The sequence below is a fragment of the Artibeus jamaicensis genome, unplaced genomic scaffold (genome assembly GCF_021234435.1).
Source record: "Artibeus jamaicensis isolate MK-2021 breed Jamaican fruit bat unplaced genomic scaffold, CSHL_Jam_final scaffold_847, whole genome shotgun sequence".
Lineage (NCBI taxonomy): Eukaryota > Metazoa > Chordata > Mammalia > Chiroptera > Phyllostomidae > Artibeus > Artibeus jamaicensis.
Window position 1 is genome coordinate 26,325,342 of NW_026522057.1, and position 18,144 is coordinate 26,343,485.

At 42.7% G+C, this 18,144-nt stretch overlaps 2 protein-coding genes across 4 annotated transcripts in view; one reads left to right on the top strand and one right to left on the bottom strand.

Moving 5' to 3' along the window:
* Positions 1-7,789, bottom strand: part of NMNAT1 (nicotinamide nucleotide adenylyltransferase 1) — a 20,130-nt gene extending 12,341 nt beyond the window's left edge. Inside the window, exons 1-2 of one of the 2 annotated variants that reach the window (XM_053660352.1) lie at positions 7,700-7,774; positions 5,902-6,013 (exon numbers count right to left, since the gene is read on the bottom strand). The gene's annotated coding sequence lies outside the window, so the exon portion shown is untranslated. Of the gene's footprint in view, positions 1-5,901; positions 6,014-7,699 lie in introns of both variants that reach the window. The other variant, XM_037165720.2, reaches the window with a different exon arrangement.
* On the top strand, positions 7,788-17,878 carry LZIC (leucine zipper and CTNNBIP1 domain containing). Of its 2 annotated transcripts, XM_053660354.1 has the most exons (8): positions 7,880-8,083; positions 8,448-8,602; positions 11,071-11,197; positions 12,242-12,377; positions 12,721-12,819; positions 14,117-14,212; positions 14,622-14,703; positions 15,188-17,878. In XM_053660354.1, the coding sequence occupies exons 3-8, from the start codon at positions 11,097-11,099 to the stop codon at positions 15,244-15,246; spliced, it is 573 nt and encodes a 190-aa protein (XP_053516329.1). In that variant the 5' UTR covers positions 7,880-8,083; positions 8,448-8,602; positions 11,071-11,096; the 3' UTR covers positions 15,247-17,878. The 2 variants fall into 2 exon arrangements, with proteins under 2 accessions (XP_037021591.1, XP_053516329.1); XM_037165696.2 differs by lacking the exons at positions 7,880-8,083; positions 8,448-8,602 and adding an exon at positions 7,788-7,868.
* The last annotated feature ends 266 nt before the right edge of the window (positions 17,879-18,144 follow it).

The following is an 18,144-nucleotide window of genomic DNA, read 5'->3' on the forward strand; positions in this document are numbered from 1 at the left end:
TTAGGCCCTGGTCTAGAAGGCCCCCCCATGAAATCACAACTCCACCAGGGGGCAGTGTGTGCGATGCCCAGGGCCCCGCATCAGGGAGGGAGGGAGGGAGGCCAGCTCCCTGGCCCCACAGCAGCAGGAGTCCCTGAGCGCCCCCCCCACCCGCCCCCAGAAGCCCTTTCCTCATTTGTAAAATGCAGATAGTGCCTGCCTCACAGTTTTGCTGTGCAGTCTGAGTGAGATCGTAAAGACGTTACTCCTAAAACCGTCAAAGAGTTACTATCGCCAGCCTGGCCGTAAGAACACGACCTGTCAGAAAAGCGAGAAAACACGTTCCACTTGGGTTTGCGTTCGAGAACGCGTTTCTGGGCTGACTCACTGGAAAACAAGCTGCCCTGTGGTCCCTCCAGGTTTCTCTGTGCTGCTTACCCACTTGGAGCCAGGCCCACGGGCCCTGAGGAGGATGTTCTCTGTGTTCGGCGTGGGGTCCTTCAGCGAAGGAGTCTGCACCGTGGTGTTAACAGTTTTGGCAGCGGACTGTGTACGCTTCTAAATTCTGAGTTTCTTAAGGCTCAGCTTAATCTACAAACTCGGCTGTATACGATATACCATTAGTCTTTGATATTTATTTTCTATTTACACTAAAATTAGAATTCCTAATTAGACACATGTCACAGTTAAACATTTCGCCAGGGGAAGTGAAAAAATTCCATGGGAGGGTTTTCTTTTTGTGTGTGCATTCCGCTTTGCTAGAATTTTTTTTGTAAGTTACAATATTAACCCACAGTGGAATGTTGGACCAGGTTTGGCACCTGCAGCAGCAAGCCTTCCGTCTCTGGCTAAGTTGGTGCCGGTTTCTGTGTAAATCCTCGGGGCAAAAGCACACTAAATGCATGTTCTGATTAAAAGCAGTATTCCTCACAGTGCTTTTCCCCTCCCAAACGCAGGAAAAAACGACTCCCGAACTTTACTACTTGTCTGTGTTGCTATCAGTGGGCAGCTTGGTTTCTACAGGTAAGCAAAAATCTTCCCAGGTAACCTGTCTTTGTCAAAGGCTATCATCAGCCCCAGGAAGGAACTGTTGGACTAGGATGGTCACATGGCAAGGGGCAGTCCAAGAAGCGAAGGAGTCCCAACGGCAGGAGAAGAGCAGAGAGGGTGGGAGAGGGACGTAAAAAGCCAGCCTTCTCACCTTAGTCCACCCCACTGAATGCGATCCCACTGTCCACCCTGCAGTGCTTTTCTCCAGCCAGGGGCTGCTCTGGCTGGCCAGTGTGACCTGTGCAAGGCCAGACGCTAAACCAACAGTCTGAAGCCGGCGCCGAGCCCCGCTGGTCTCCTGCCTCGGGTGCACGTCTCCAGCAGGCTGAGCCTGTCCCAGCAGCTGCGCTCCTGACCGCTGCCAGCAAGCACACGACCACCTCCTACCCTGCTACTCTGGGACGAGAGATGAAACGCTCAGCTGATGCCAGAGCTGCGACAGCAGGAAGCACGTCAAACCAGTGGTTTGGAAGAGCGCTGTCTTTAAGTGTTAACAAGCACTGACAAGGGATAAAAAAGGAAGAGCTCAACCAAAATCACAGGACTGAATCACACCCAAATTCACCCCATATAAGGAGCTCCTATCACTTTCTTTCAAGATTATTAGTTTGGCCTTCTGAACCTCCTTTTCTGTTACAATGATGTTAGTAGCATCAGCTGGATGGGTGCCATAGAAATAACTACTTAAAAGGAACAAGGAAAATATAAATCTTAATAACAAAGGTTTAGTTTCAAAACAACGGTGATTCACATTGTGTGTTTGAATAAGGTCAATTTATTGCTTCTTTAAAAACACAGTAGGAAATTTTAGACCTCACCAGGTGTCTCAGTTGGTTGGAGCATCATCCCACGCACCAAAAGGCTGTGGGTTCAGTTCCCAGTCAGGGCACATACCTAGGTTGCAGGTTTGATCCCCGGTCAGGCCGTGTTCAGGAGTCAACCAATTGATATTGCTCTCACACATCATTGTTTCTTTCCCTCTATTTCTCCCTCCTTCCCCCTCTCTCTAAAATGAACTAACTGAATAAATAAATAAAATCTTTAACAAAAAAAAAATCCTCCAGGGTTAAACTCATTAAATTTACTATAAGAAAAACAATACCTGATGATTGATATCCACTGCCTTCTATTTAAAATTTTTAAAAACTGAAATTTAATCTTCAACAGTACTTTTTTTATAGTTGTTTAAACCCTACAAGTAAAAAATTTCTAATTACTATTGAATTGAATATTGAATTTCTAAATGTTTATCTTAACCTGAAAGCTTGGCTGTATACAATATACCATTAGTGTTCAAAACATATTTTCTACTTAAATTAAAAACATATATAAAAATTGGAGTTTCTATTTAGATACATGTCATAGTCAAAACATTTCATTGGGGAAAGGTAAAAAAGTTCTACATTTTTTCTTCTCCTACTTTATTAGAATTTTTTTAAGTTAACATGAAATGACTGGAAGATAGTTTTTAGGGTGTCCCCAGCCTCAGATGCAATATGAGTTTGGATTTTATTCAATAATGAATGGAGATGTTTTAGAGGGTTTCAACCGGGATTAAAATCAGTGCACTTGAGAAATAATTCTTACTTATTCATCATGATTCAGCAGGTATTTCTTGAGTAATGACTATGCTGGACACTTAGGAATAAAGCAGTGAGCAAAGCTGTCAAAATTCTCTATTCATGTGAAGCTTACATTCCAGTGTTAGGAGACAAACAATTATGCATGTGTGTGTATACACACGCACAGATATATAAATAAATAATGAGGCTATTGGGAAAACAAAGTAGGGCAAGATTAGGACTGCTGGAATTCTAGACAGGGGGGTGAAGAACGGCCTGACATTCGAGCACAGAATTAAAGGAAGCAAGGGAGCGAGCCACGCAGATGTCTGGAGGAAAGGTAACCATGCAAAACCCCTGAGACAAGCACGACTGGCGAGTCCCGGGAGAGAGAGCTCAGCGTGGCCAAGGCAGCGGTAACAGAGGGAGGGGCAGCAGCAGATGCAGTCAGAGAGGCAATGGGGAGCCAGGGTGGGGTTTTGAGCAGACAAGTGGCAGGACCTGACGTATCTTCAAAGATTTCTCAGAGAACAGAATACAGAGGGAATTAAGGGCGAGACCAGGAGACCAGACAGGAAGCTACTCCAATCATCCAGGGCAGGGTTGACGCTGACTTGGACCAGGGCCGTAGCGGCAGAAGTGGTGAGAAATCGTTAGACTCCAGATACATTATAATGGTAGAGCCCACGTGCTTTGCTGATATATGGAACACAAGCTGTGAGAGAACCAGGCATAACGATGACTCCAAATTTTTCTGGCTTAAGCAACTAAAAGAACAGTTATTTTTGAGAAGACGAAGTGGCCATAGAGTAGTTTAGGGAAGATCAGCACTTCTTTTTATAAAGAAGTCAGATCTGGGATATCTATTAAGTATCCTAATGGTGATGGTTAAGTGGACAAATGGAGAACAGAGTCAAGTTCAGGGAAGAGGTCCAGACTAGAGATTTACTAGAGAGCTGAGGTCATCTGATATAGACGGTATTTAAAGTCACAAGACTAAATGACGTTATCAAGAAAGGGAAAGTGAAGATTGAATGGACCAGCAGTATGGGTATCACCTGGGAACTAGTTAGGAATGCAGAATCTCAGGTCCTACCCTTGACCTACTGAGTCAAGATCTGCATCTTATCAAGATCCCTAGGTGATCTGTGTGCATCTTAAAGTTTGCAGAGCACTGCTTTGGAGCGCTCCACCAGTCCGGGTAAGAGACAATGAAGGGTAGTAAGAGGAGGGATAGTCCAAGAGCTTACAAGAGGATCAGGTGACTGAATGGAGGAGGAGAGGGTGAGGGGGCACATTTCTGACTCAGGTGACTGGGTAGATCTGTGCTACTGGGCAACAGACAGCGTACCGGGGGAGGTGCAGGCTGGGGATGTGGAAGGCAGGCATGAAGAAGCAGGCGACCGTTTTACAGGTGTTGAGTTTGGAAGTGGGCATGGGACATCAAGCAGAGACAACTAGTAAGCAGACAGGAATGGAGAGACAAGAACCTGGCGGTAGCACCCAGAGATACTGAACACGCTCTTCAATGAGGTATCATGGTTAAGGGAAGTTTTGTTTGATTTGATTTTTTTTTTGAAGAATAGAATGGTTGGTAGGTTGAAGAGAAAGCACTATTAGGGAGCAACAGAAGCTGCAAGAAAGTAAAGATGGAGGAAGGTCCTTAAGGAAGCCATAGAGGAGGATTCTCGATACAAATTCAGAGGATAGCATAACAATAATGGAGAAAATGAAACATATACCCACACAAGGAATTGCATGGTTTGGCCTGACATAATAGCCAAAAATTGGAAACAAGTCAAATGGTAATCAGGAGATGAATGAATGAATGAACAAGTAAGCAAAGTTGGTATAGCCATATAATGAAATACTATCCAGCTATAAAAAGGAACAAACTACTGATACAAATAACATGGAAGAATGTGTTGTTGTTGTTTTTTTAGTGAAAGGAGCAAGATACAAAAAAGTACACACTGTATGATTCCAGTTGTATGAATTCTAGAACAGAAAATTTAATCTACAGTGACAGAGGGCAGGTCAGCAGTTGCCTGGGGCTGGAAAATCGAAAGCAGAGGGGCAGAAAGCTGCAGGGTTGCTGCTTGGAGAATCCTCATTTTATCTCATGGGCTTCTCCCTGAGTGGCAATACATTCGCTCATTCCCCTTGGATGGGCCTATTCCTTATAAATACATATACATACAATCACACTTATCTAACTATGACGATGATGATGATGGTGATGGTGGTGGTAACATTCATTGAGCTCTTCCTGTGTGCCAAGCGGTGTGCTAAACATTGGTGTAATCCTTGGAAGACTCCAACAAAGTAGGTACAGTCAATATAAAAAACACCCAAACTGCAGAGAACTTTTATGAGTTTATTTAAGCCAACCTGAGAACAACTGCCAAGAAGCAAAATCTCAACGAACTGAAAAATGCTCTGGAGGACGGCAGTTTTACAGCTTATTTTGTACATTAGAATCCAAGCAGTAGACACGAGGGGGCGTGGTTACATGAAATTCATTGGTAGTAGATCAGGAAGGCAGGGAAAAGCAAAGCAGAGAAATTTCTGAAATTGAATAAAGAGTAAAACAGAGAGACACATACTTCTGTTACATTAGTGGGTACAGGACAGTTACCAATGAACATTTACAGCACAGAGAGATGGTATTTGGGGAACAAGAAAACAATGAGGGGTTCTATGGTCTTGGGTCTGGGAAAGAAGATGACTCTGACATTTCAGACGTGTGTTATCTTAGATGCAACAAAGACAGTAGATGGGCTCACTTAAGGTAAGACTGACCTTTGTCAAGGATGTGACTGACGACTAGGATCTGCTTTTAGTTAGGAGTTTTATGTTCAGACTGCCTGATGTTACTTTCAGTCTCGGAGGTTGTAGGGCCTGCTATGCTGCACCCCTGCCCCACGCCCTTGCCGGCTTGTCAGGTTCAGTACGGGGTCCCTTTCTCATCCACAGAACTACTGTCATCCCTTTTAACAGAGGCCAGAGGAAACTGACGCTGAAAGAGGTTGATTAACTTGCTCCAGATCTCACAGCTGTTCAATAACCTTGACTCTGATATAAAGTTCACGCTCTTAACTGTTATGCAACAGTCGCAACGCTACAAACTGAGGCCCACGTGTTCAGACAGCCTTTGGCTCAGGGTACTTCTTGTTAGCCACTCAAGTGTCATCTGCCCCAGCATGTCCCTACCTAGTTGGAGTAACTTGCAATCTCTAGGCTCCCATCCCAAGCCCAAGGTGAAGTGTTCTAAACTCCTCCACCTGTCTAGTACTGTTTATAGGCATACCTCAGCTCGCTGTGCTTCACAGGTGTTGCATGTTGTTTTTTCATTGAAGGCCAGTCCCTCCACCAGGAAGAAGAATACGACTCCCTTTATTGTGATACTTCATCACAAGGGTCTGCAACCGGAATGCAGTATCTCTGAGGTACACCCGTATCTCGTTTCCCAGTTATGACCCCCCCAGTTCTGAAGTCATTTACCCCCATGCTCTCTCCCTAATTAGACTGCCTACCTAATATATTGTTCCTTCTTTTTTTGATTTCTTCTCCCCCACCCCCAGGGCTTGGATGTCATTTTTGTTTGTGAACAGGAATCCAAACCAATTTCCCTTACTTATGCACTAGGAATACGTTTTTATTGTCTGTGAACTCTAAACAAGAGTCCAAAGGTTGAAGAACACTCCCAGCACAGAACTACTGGATCAGATTAAGTGACTGAGAAAGCACAGCAGGCAAATCCAACACAAGGAAGGGAGGAGTTTCCGCCAAGGCTTCCCAGTGGTGCACACCAAAACCCTGGCTAGAACCTCACATTACCACCACCAAAACTAGGGGAAGTACAGCGTGAGCAAATGTTTACTCAGTAAGTTCTTCAAACGATGGGAGAAGAAAATGGATTTTTCAGTGTTGTTTTGTTTGGCACTGCCCCTGTTTGTCATGCAAAGTTTGATATCGCTCAAAACATGGACACTTCCACAGATATTCACCAGAAATTAGAGGTAATTACAGCAACATAACCGTCCCTTACTTTTACAAAGGCTATCCCTGTGAATCTGAAGCATTTTGCAAGATAGGCTATTAAACTGCTCCAACCTGTGGATCAACACTTTTGTTTTCCTAAATCCACATTTCCCCAATTACAGTTGACATTTAGTATTATATGTTTCAGGTGTAAAGCACAGTGCTTAGACATTTAAATAACTTATGATGTGATTCCCCCCAATAAGTCCAGTGACCACCTGGCACCACACATGGTTATTACGATATTATTGACTCTATTCCCTACGCTGTAGGTTACATCCTCATCAACAGTCTTTTCTCAGTTATCCTAGAACAGGGGTTTCACATTTAAATTGTAACTCTGAAAACAATTTATGGTAATATGCAAGGAGTTCTACCATCCCACAGAAGTGACGGAAGGGATTCATCCTGGTACAGTTCTATGGTAATTTCAGCAGGAAGTTTGTTCTGGGCACTGGAAAAAGAATCACTTTTAAAGCCAACACCGCAAACAATTTTTGCAGGAAACCCTACTGACTCTCCATGGAGATGGCTGCGAACACTAGAAAAACGGTTTCCATCTAATTTCTGAGTAATTTTTAAAGTGTTGCGCAACAGCTAGCAGTCTCGTTCTCAAGGGGCGGGAGCGTCAAGCCGCTTCTTGGAAGGCGGGTCTGGTTTTTCACAGATTTGGAGATTTCGGAGAAAAGAGAAGTTAAGTGTGGAGGACTTCCCGCTCCACCTCCCCCTACCAAGAAGCCTCTTTTAGAGAAACTTTAATTTATTATTATTATTATTATTATTATTATTATTACTACTACTACTATTAATTACTTTCAGGATGAATCCACCAGTTCAGAAGGCCACAGGCAAATTTACGAGGTTTTGAGTTGCACGAAGATGCAAAAAATGAAGGGACAAGCAAGACTCCTCGCCCCGAACTTGAATATGATCTTGCTCGGCAACCGTTGTATTTGACCCTCCAAGACCCCGCTCTCTTGGAGTTCCCCGCGCTCGCGACAAAAAGGAAATCTGGGCTGACTCTCCTAGACGGCGGTTTCTCAGGGGCTGAGGGTCGGGCTTACCTCGTCCTCAGCGCAAATCGGCCCGAGTCGTCCGAGAGGCGATCCGCAGCCCGGACACCGGCGAGGGGAACACCCGCAGCCACACCCCCATTGGCTCCAGGAGGCCGGAAGTGCGTGCGTCCGACGGAAGCGCTGCTTCTGAGCGCGTCCGCCTGCCCGGGACCCTCAGGTAGGCGGGGCCCCTGCCTGGGAACTCTGGAGATTAGCGGGCTGGGGTTGCGAGGGAACCCCGAATCCCGAGGAGGTTGCTCTGGTTCTCGCTGGAGAGGGCCGGAGAAGTTTCGGGGGCGGCGGGTCCACGGCGACCTCTGGTGGTAACCGGGGCCTAGTGGAGCCCGGCCACCACGCGACCCGAGTGCCGGAGCTTCAAGTTGCCGGGTGGAGGTAGGATTTGGGACCGCGGCCGGACCTCAGTTCTATTTGGTTGAAGTCCGAACGCTGCCAGAATTGAAGCGGGTGAAGGCGTGCTCTCCGCTCTTACCTTCTCTGTGCTGGTCTGGATTTGACAGCTTCCCTCCGAGGCGTGTCCGGGTGCGGGGTTTTCTTCATTAACACCCTCGCCCTCGCTGGGAAAAATCTCAGAAAGGTTGCCCCTTCCATCCCCACTCTTCGCCCCCGTGGTGCCTTCCTAGAAAGAGGGGTGTGTCTCAATTGCTGGCTGCTTGAGTGGAAGTAATCTGGACAGCTTTAGGTCAAGCTTATACATAGTAAAGAAAAACTTGTGAATGGTTTTTCTTTTCTCATCCAGCTCCACACCAAGGTGATTTGAATTTTCGGTCCCTTGTGGTCCTGATGAACAGTTTTGCTTTTCTTGAGCGCACGACACTGGAACTTCAAGAATTAGAGGTTTATGCAGTTTGAGACCTGTCAGCTCAGTGCAGCGTTCAAATCAATAAGAGACAGGTGAGCATGAATGAGTTGTTTCTACTCCAGGTTGCAGTTTTCGAGAACCGTTTCTGCAATTTCCGTAAAAAGATGCACCGCCTTTATTGACTACTAGGTGGTGCCAGCGAGCTCATCTTTTGAGATAAATCGCAGTGCAGCGCCAGGTGAAGGCTTTTTAAGTGCCTCCATCTTCCCTGAAATTTATTTAGAGTAGCTTTACCTCCTTGAAATGTGTTGTGTCTTCATACACATCGTCCGGCTTCGAATATGGAGATTAAGCAGAATCAGACTCATTTTCTGCTTTCAGAGTGTTTACAGTCTGGAGAGGAAGACGGGGAGTGGCGGGGGGGGGCGGCGCGGGGGAGTGCTATAATGAACTCATAATTCAAGGAAGAAATAAGTGATAAGTAGAGAATAAAATCTGGAACACAGCGGAAGAAGCAGTCCCTTATTATTATTAATTTACCAGTTATTTACCAAGTACTTTATCTCTGCCCAACGTTGTGGTAAATGCTGGTGTATAAAGAGAAAGCAAAATCCTTGCTCTCATATAACTCACAATCTAGGGATTGGACAGTGAGGCTAAGGCAGACATTATGGAGAAAGTGAAACTTGAGCTAGACCCTGGAGAATGAAAGAGATTTGTAGGTGGAAAAGAAGGACGGCTCCCAAGAGAAGGATCAAAGGTCATGGCACGTTCTGAAATAAGGAGACCAGTGTGGGTGAACTACGGGAAATTAATCCTGAAAAGACACTTTCAGTTTTACCTTGGGTTTGCCTTGAATTTTACTGGAGAACTCAACAGATTTAAAATAAAATTTAAATGTGTATTTCTGGGAGAAATTATACAGGGAGAATAGCTGTAATAAATGAACACTTATGGCTGTACTCATTCACAATGTATTTATATGTTATTAATGATTGTAGATTATTTAAACCTGGCCTACAACCTAGGCATGTGCTCTAACTGGGAATCAAACCCGTGACCTTTCACTTTGCGAGGTGATGCGCCCAACCAACTGAGCAACGCTGGTCAGGGCAATTTTAAAGGTTTTGATGAATGGTTATACCTAACAGTAACGAAAATGTGTTTCCTGAAAGGAATGTAAGTTTATTTTTTATAAATAGAAAAACTTAAATGTTAAGGTAAATACATATAATATCAACACCAAAATTAGTAGCTTTTCTCTACACCAGCAATAATCAGAAATTGTAATAACAAAAACCCTATTCCCAGTATTAACAAACTATACAAAATCTAAGAATAGCCAGTGTTTAAGGGCTTTGTGAACAAATAATGTTTTCTTTTTAAAAAGCATAAAAGAACGCCTAGATAAATGGAGAGAGATTGTTTGATAGGAAGATTCAAATTTCAAGGATACAGGTTTTCTCTATTTTCTTTAATTTTAATGTAATCCCTGTCAAAATTTCAATTGAATTTTTAAGGAAACTTGACAAATCGATTCTTAAATTCAGCTAGAAGAGAAAATGCACACAAATAGTCAAGGATTATTGGGGGGAAATGCACAGCAATAAAAGTAACTTCTTAACAGTTATCAATACATAACAGCTCTGAAGCAAAATAATTCAAATAGCAAGGTAATACCTTGGGGTCAGAACATTATCTATGAAACAGACTTGAGTCTTACTGCTGAGGACACTAAAGGTGGCGTAAATGGACCCTGGTGAGCAAACAGTGCTGGACAGTTGACTGTCCACTTGGAAGTAAATAACAGACTCTTACTTCACAGCATTATCCCAAAAAAGTGGCTTAAAGAGCTAAATGTTCGAAAAATATAGGAGTTTTCGAATACAAAATATATATGTTTAAACCTTGAGGTGGTTGTGGCATGCTTTCATGGGGCACAGACCCAGAAGACTTAACGAGAAGATAGATTTGACTATTAAAAGTAATTTATTGTGACAAAAACACCCCAAGTAGAATTTAAAGTCAGGAGACGAGATAATATTTGCAACATAATTACCAAGTCTTCATATCCATGTTATATAAATCAGTGAGGGAAATATAATTCAGTAGAAACTTGAGCACATTTCCAAAGAAGAAATTCATATCAAAAGTTGTTCATACTCAGAAGGTATTAGTAAACGCACCTAAGACCAGCAAGATAATACTAGGAATGTTCTAAGTTCTACAACATACTAAGAATGAAAAAGAATATTATAATGAACTTGTATTCACACTGATCTGTTTCTTTATAAATCTGTACTTTCATCGATCAAATTTGTTTAAAGTAAGATAAACCACTAGTGAACACCTTTAATTAATTCATCAAGTCAATTAAGAAGACTGCCAGGCAGTTTTGTGGGGAGTTATAACTACATGAGTTTAAACTTTTATATATAAATTGAGATTTTCTTTGCACAGCTGTCTTTCCCACACCTGTAGCTCAGAAAGAGTGTAGCCTATGTTAAATTTGCCTGGTATGTTGAATCATTTCAAATAACCAAATATTGACTCTATGCAGGCTTATTGTTCTACTCAGAGATTAAAATGGCTTCCAGAGGAAAGACAGAGACAAGCAAATTAAAGCAGAATTTAGAAGAACAGTTGGACAGACTGATGCAGCAGTTACAAGATCTGGAGGAGTGCAGGTAACGGTCTAATGTGCCGCTGTGTGCCACTGTGCTGTTAAATGACTCTCCTGCGGCTAGAGGACCAACCCCTGGTGTTCAGACCCAGCTGTGGTGTTGGTCTGCCCTGAAGTGCTCTTCACGGTGCTTTGTCTGTTGGGGAAGTAAACTCAGTGCAGGCCTTGGGGTTGTCAGGCTGGGATGTGAAGGTCTTCCATTTAATTGCAAAGTGAGTGTGAACTTGGACAAAACACTTGAACCCCTTAAGTTTCCATTTCCTAGTATGTAAAGTGGAAATTGTACCACCTATCTTGTCTTCAGTATTTAAAAATTGTCCTGCTTGGTATCAAGGTGAGAAGGTACAACTTGAACATCTGGTGTGTTTTCAGCCTTAATTTAAAGGGCACAGACTGTTCAGCCTTAGCAAATATTACAAGTGAAGGTGCCAACAAAACACTTGGCCCAGAGCAGGTGCTCGATAAATGGTAGCTGTTGTTATTTGTAGTAAATGTTTAATACATGCTTTGGTGAATAAAAATAGCCTCTGACTCAGACGGCAAGAACTACACTGCTGTTGTATTTCAAGGTGAACAAAATTTTACCTACTTTTAACTATAATGATAATAACAGCTATTTAGTACCCATCATATGCCAGCCACTTTCCATATTTCGTTTAATGTTCCTAGCAACCCTGTAAGGAGGTTACTATCATTATCTTCAGTTTTTAGGTAAAGAAACTAAGGCTTGGCCACACTTAGTATCTTGCCTAAGAGTATACCATTGGTTTATAGACAGCTTAAAAGGAAGTTACTATGTGGTTTAACGATGCTTCATTTTGATAAAAGAAAAATGTTTAATTACCAAAGTAATCATATTGCAGAAGAATGCCTACATTTTTAATATCTGAATATATCTATCACTAGTATTTTGATATTTCCTTGAAGCCTTTTTCCCCCAAGATATTTTTTGTAAGTAAATGTAACGTTTGCAGTAGTGTACATCTACTAACCTTGCTGTTTTCATTTGGAACCCTGTATTTCCTGTGTCATGTTCACTGCGCTTCAGAGAGGAACTTGATACAGATGAATATGAAGAAACCAAAAAGGAAACTCTGGAGCAACTAAGTGAATTTAATGATTCACTGAAGAAAATTATGTCTGGAGATATGACTTTGGTAGATGAACTAAGTGGAATGCAACTGGTAAGCACAATTTACTTACACTGGTGACACAATTAGATTATTATTATTATTATTATTATTATTTTTATTATTGGTGAATGCTTGTAAGATAGAAAATGTACCTTTTGGGGGGTTTAACTTCTAGATGATTGTCTATTTGTGGATAAAATAGCATATGCTTCCAGATCTTTATCTAGTTATGTGTTTGACTCTGGTGACAAGCAAACTAGTTTCATTTGCAGTTTTAGTAAATGAAACTAAAATTGCAACAGTATTTGACAGACAAACAGACCCGTCGGCGGGTCATCGCGATACCCAGTCCACGCGAACGTTTTGGTGGGTTCTCGCCTTCTCGTGTGCCCAGGCTATCCAGGCAGCCATCGGCCAGGCCTTCAGAACTCCCGAGGTCATCAGACTGTTTGCGAAAAAACAACCAGGTCAGCTTCGGACGAGGTTGGCAGAGGTAAAATTTAATTTTGTTTAAATTAATCCAGTTGCTCTGTATATATTTTTTCCTAGCCCACAAATTTGCTCATCATCTAATTCTGGAGTTTAAAAATTGGTCAGTTGAGAACAAACACCTCCACGAGGAAACCCTCATGTCAGCTGCGGACTCTCGGTGGTCGGGAGGTCAGAATAGGCTCACCAACCGCATCAGGCGTGCCACGCTGTGGGGGGAAGGCCGTGACCAAGGGGCTGTGCCTGAGTGGGGGCAAGCTGTGCGTGGGGAATATCGGTACCTTTCACTCAGTTTCCTGTGAACCTAAAACTGCTCCAAAAAATAATCTGTTTTTTAAAAGTGAGTCAAAATTAGTTCTTTGAGCAATCATTGTTGATAATGAATATAGAGGGTTAAACAGCAAATGGTAGTTTACATTGCTAGAAACCACTTCCACCGAACTCCACCTGTGAGGTTTTATTACTTCTGAAGCCCCGAGTTGAAATCCCATCCAGAACTCATTAGCAGCATTGCTTTATGCTTGTTTGGCCTTTCTCGCCTGACTTTCAAGTGTCTTTGGAAACCTGACACTTGAAGAAGTCTGCTGTAGACTTGACGTTAATGGTTACTTGCAACCACTGGTAAGTCAGCAGGATAGTGGTTAAGAGCATGGACTCAGGTCAAACTGGCTGGATTTGTCTTCCTGCTCAGTGTGGAGACGTGTGATCGTGGAGTGCAACTGGTAAGCACGATCGAACCCTTGTGCCCCAATTTCCCCACCTATAAAAAGGTGATAATGATTGTTTCTACTTCTTATAAGGTGGTTATGAGGATTAAATGAAGTAGTCGGTGTAGAGCACTTGTTATGTGTCATATGTAATGTATGTAAAGCACACAGAATAGGATCAGTGCGCAGTATATACTATCAGTGCTTCTGCTGGTAAAGGTAATATCTAACCCCGGTTCCAGGAGCTCCAACTCCAGTTACCCTATTCAAGCCAGGTGACCGCACTCGAGTTTGATGGAATGAGTTCTTAGAGGGTGACTCCACTCTTAAGGAAGCTACCGGCCGATTCCTGATTCCTGATTCCTGCACTCTACTCAGTAGAGTTGATAACTAAGACAGTGGTTATGATTAAGATTTATTAGAACTGTGCAATAGCACATCTATCATGTTTGCCTTGAATTGTTTCTGTAGTTCCTTACAATATTAATCAGCTAGAAGATCTTTTTCTTTTAAAGAAGCAGATCTGAAAAGCTGGATTTTATGTGTGGAAAGTTTTTTACTAAAATACCACATGCTTGTGTTCATCCACTTTAGATGGATAGAGATCTCATGGTAGGAAAGCTGGAAAGAGACCTGTACACTCAACAGAAAGTGGAGATACTAACAGCTCTCAGGAAACTTGGAGAGAAGGTACCCACATTTCATTTAATTTTGTATAGTATTAGGCATAAAGAAGAAGTGTAGGCCTGGGTGGTGTGGCTCAGTGGATTGAGTGCCAGCCTGAGAACCAAAAGGTCACTGGTTTGATTCCCAGTCAGGGCACATGCCTGGGTTGTGGTCCAGGTCCCCAGTTGGGGGTGTGTGAGAGGCAACCAATTGATGTTTCTCTCGCACATTGATGTTTCTTTCCCTCTCTTTTCTCTCTCCCTTCCCATCTCTTTAAAAATAAATAAAATATTTTTTCAAAGAAAGAAAAGGGAAAAAGTGTAAATATTTGGGGCAGAACTTCTTGATCTGTGATTTAGTTCCTAGAGCAGTTCCTAGAACCGCTCATGAAGATTGGAACTCACTCTACTGGACTCTGTTTTGTTCTGTTCAGCTGACTGCAGATGATGAGGCCTTCTTGTCAGCAAATGCTGGTGCCATACTCAGCCAGTTTGAGAGAGTCTCTACAGACCTCGGTGAGTACCCTTCTGTTTCTGAAACTTGGACATGAACGACTGTCCGATGGACAGATAGCATGGGTGAGATAACATGAGGGCCTTTTCTTGAGTTTAGAGGTAAAACCAGAGCTCTGTTCTTTATAAATCCCTTTTATTGAGTTTATTTATCAATACTTAATTATTAAAAATTAAGTTAATATGACCTGATGTTTCTAAAATATCTGTCACCTAAGCGTAAATATAAAAATAAACTAAATTTTTACACAATCTGTCACATACCTGAAGCTAGAGTAAGCATTTGTAACCAGTCAACGGCCCTCTGCAGCTGAGTCGTGACGCGGGGGGAGGAGATTGGGACAGCCACAGGAGAGCTCGGGCAATGCACCCCCAATAGAGCCAGTTTCAGTGTCTGTTTCAACATGTGTGTTAGGTTTTTGCTTCTTTACCTAGAACTGTGAATGCATTTGAAATGATCTTTTCATTTATGTGTCTTTTTCCTTAGGCTCTGGAGACAAAGTTCTTGCTTTGGCAAGTTTTGAGGTTGAAAAAACAAAAAAATGACGTGGTGTGGAAGCTTGGGACAGTGATCACATTCTTGTTGTGAATGGCATTTTTCTTCGGGGGATTTTGAGTCATTGCAAAGAAATCAAGAGATTCTTGAAGTTCATTAGTAACCTAAGAAAAGGGGACAGGGAAGCATACTTGTGGCTTCTATTTATGCCCTTTGCCATTGTGCTTTGTGAAGGGCTATCTCCTTGGTGATCCTGGACTTGGTGGGGTGGCGGGATCACTAGACCTTACTCAGCATGATCTGTCTGTTTAAGAGAGAGGATAGGAAATAGTTTCTTGGACTGTTTTTATTAAGGCTCCTTGGTTTTAGGTGCTGATAGCAAATTGAAAGATGCAAACCAGTGATTCTTTTCTGCTCATAAATATTTATCCCCTTTGGTTGGAGTGAAGAGTATAGCAACATTAACAGATCTCGTGTGTGTTCATGGAATTTTAGAATCCTAAGTGATCTTAGAAATTATCGTCACTTTACAAACCAGGAAACTGAGGCTCAGAAAGAGCAAGTGACTTGCTTAAAATCACATCGGAGTTGGGGATAGGATGTGGGTGTTCAAATTCTCAGTTTAGTGTCCATTGAATTTTATTTTTTTATTCTGTGCTGTTCTTTAACAACAATTAACACGTATTTGTGCAAGTCTATGTTTATAAAAACTTCAGCGTCCTGACAGAGTTGCCACGAAGGGACCATTCCCCAGCCTGTGAGCTCTCCTGATGAATGGGGCCCATTGTGTCTCTGGGTTTGGGCTCGGAACAATGGGAGCCCTGTTGAGAGTCTCCTGAAGTAACTTAACCTCCTGTGTCGTTTCACCGGGGAAGCAATTGGAAGTGGCAGCTAGAGGCCCTCCCTGTGTGTGACCTCTTTGCTGAAACCCGTCGGGCGGTGAATTACTGTTACTAGTCAGTTCTGTGGAGGAACACAAAGTAAGGTCTGAGGAAGAGCACGTTTCTCTCCTGAGTGTTTACATCTCTCTGTAAGCTCAAATGTATAGATTTCCCCATATGCATATATGTTAGCTTCTTTCCTAGGTGCTGGCTACTTTATACTCTTTCATGTGTTTTTCAATATTCTTTTTTTCTCACTTTGTACAAATTAAAGACATTTTTAAACTTTCATGTATACTGTAAACACAACTAGGTGCTCTCTCAACTGTACAAATTGGGGAACTCAGCTACATTAATGCCTTATTTGGAAATTCTGATGGGCAGTTTTTTAATATATTGGTTTATGATGGTCAAAAACTCACTGAAATCGTGACAAACCAAGAGAGAGCAAATTACCTGCTCTTCATCTAGGGCTTTATGGCCAATCATCAGGCTGCATTTTTGCTGTAACTGAGGTGAAATCCACATAATGTACAATGAGCCACTTTACGGTGTGCCATTCAGTGGCATGCAGTGACCCTCAGTGTTGTGGGGGCATCGCCACCGCCTGGCACCACCCCCCCACCACCAGCCCCGCTGGCAAGGTCGCCTCCCTCGAAGCAGTCGCCCTGCTCCCTCCCAGCCCCGCAGCCCCCGCGGGTGCACCTTCTCTGTGGACCTGCCCAGGCCGGACATTTCATGTGCATAGAACTGCGGTGTGTGGCTTTCTGCCTGCCTTCCAATTAGTGTAGTATATCCCGAGCTAGTCCATATCACAGCATGTGTCAGTACTTCATTCCTTTTAATGGGTGAAAATACTCCCTTGCATGGATACTGTATTGTGTTTTTCCATTTATCCCTTGATGGACATTTGGGTTTTTTCCACTTTTTGGTTATTGTTTATAATGTTGCCATAAACATTTGTGTGTAAGTATTTGGTTACATACCTGTTTTCAGTTCTTTAGGATGTGTACCTAGGGAGGGATTTGCTGTGTCGTTACTGTTTTAAACCACAGCGAGCTTCCCTGTTTCCCTCCAGGAGTAGGATGAGGAAGATTAGGAATATTTTGTTTTCGAAAGGGGCCTAGATGAATCCGGAGTCCTTAATTTTGGTTTCCCTCAAACTTTCTATAAGACCAACATCAATGAAATACATTGTCATTAACGTATTCATTTAGTAAGTAATGACTAGTACTCAATTTAAATTAATCTTCCTTTAAAAGAGGTCAAGATTGCAGTGTCTAGCGAGATGCTGCCAGTCGTGGCAAGGGGACCTTTGGCAGGTCACTTCATCTTTTGGAGCCTCACTTTTCTGTTCAGTGGGGACAACAGGACCCCACGTAGGATGCCCTGCATCCCCCTGTCTTCCTTAGAGCAGAAGGAAGTTTTGCAGTGGTTACTCCACCATTTAAAAGTTCTTTCAAGGGCCATATGATATATGTTGTTTCATAAGTTTGGTATTTAATTCAGAAAAATAATTTGAAAATTCTATACAGCTGTAGCTATTAAATGACCTGCAAACTCTGTTTCCTGTTCATATTTTGCTGTGTTTAATCTTCTAGTCTGTAGACCTCTTGGGAGGTCCCAGGCTGCAGTAACTAATGCTAAGGCAGCTGACGTTTTACATCCTTGGGTCAAGCTAATATTTTAATGAAAAGAATTCTTGCATTTTTTCCCCAAGACTTGGAGTTGAAGCAAAAGTAAATTCCAATGAGCAAGTGTCCAACTGAGCTGTTTAATGAAATCTAATAATTTAAAACAATTCCTGTTTCAGTGTTTTGTTTTGTCCTGTGAGTGGTAGGATAAGTATTCTAGGTGGGCGGTAGAGGAAGAAACCAAGAAGTAGAATGAGTTGTTCCCAGGAAGGAGTTGGAGTTTGGACAGATGGATTGTTAACTTTGATTGTCCGGCTCTTTATCGAAGACACTCAGCCAGGGAATGGCCATCTGAAGCAAAAGAAGACTGCAGACCTACTGTTGCCGTGGTATCTTATTACAGTGAATAATGGATAGTTTGAAATTATTACAG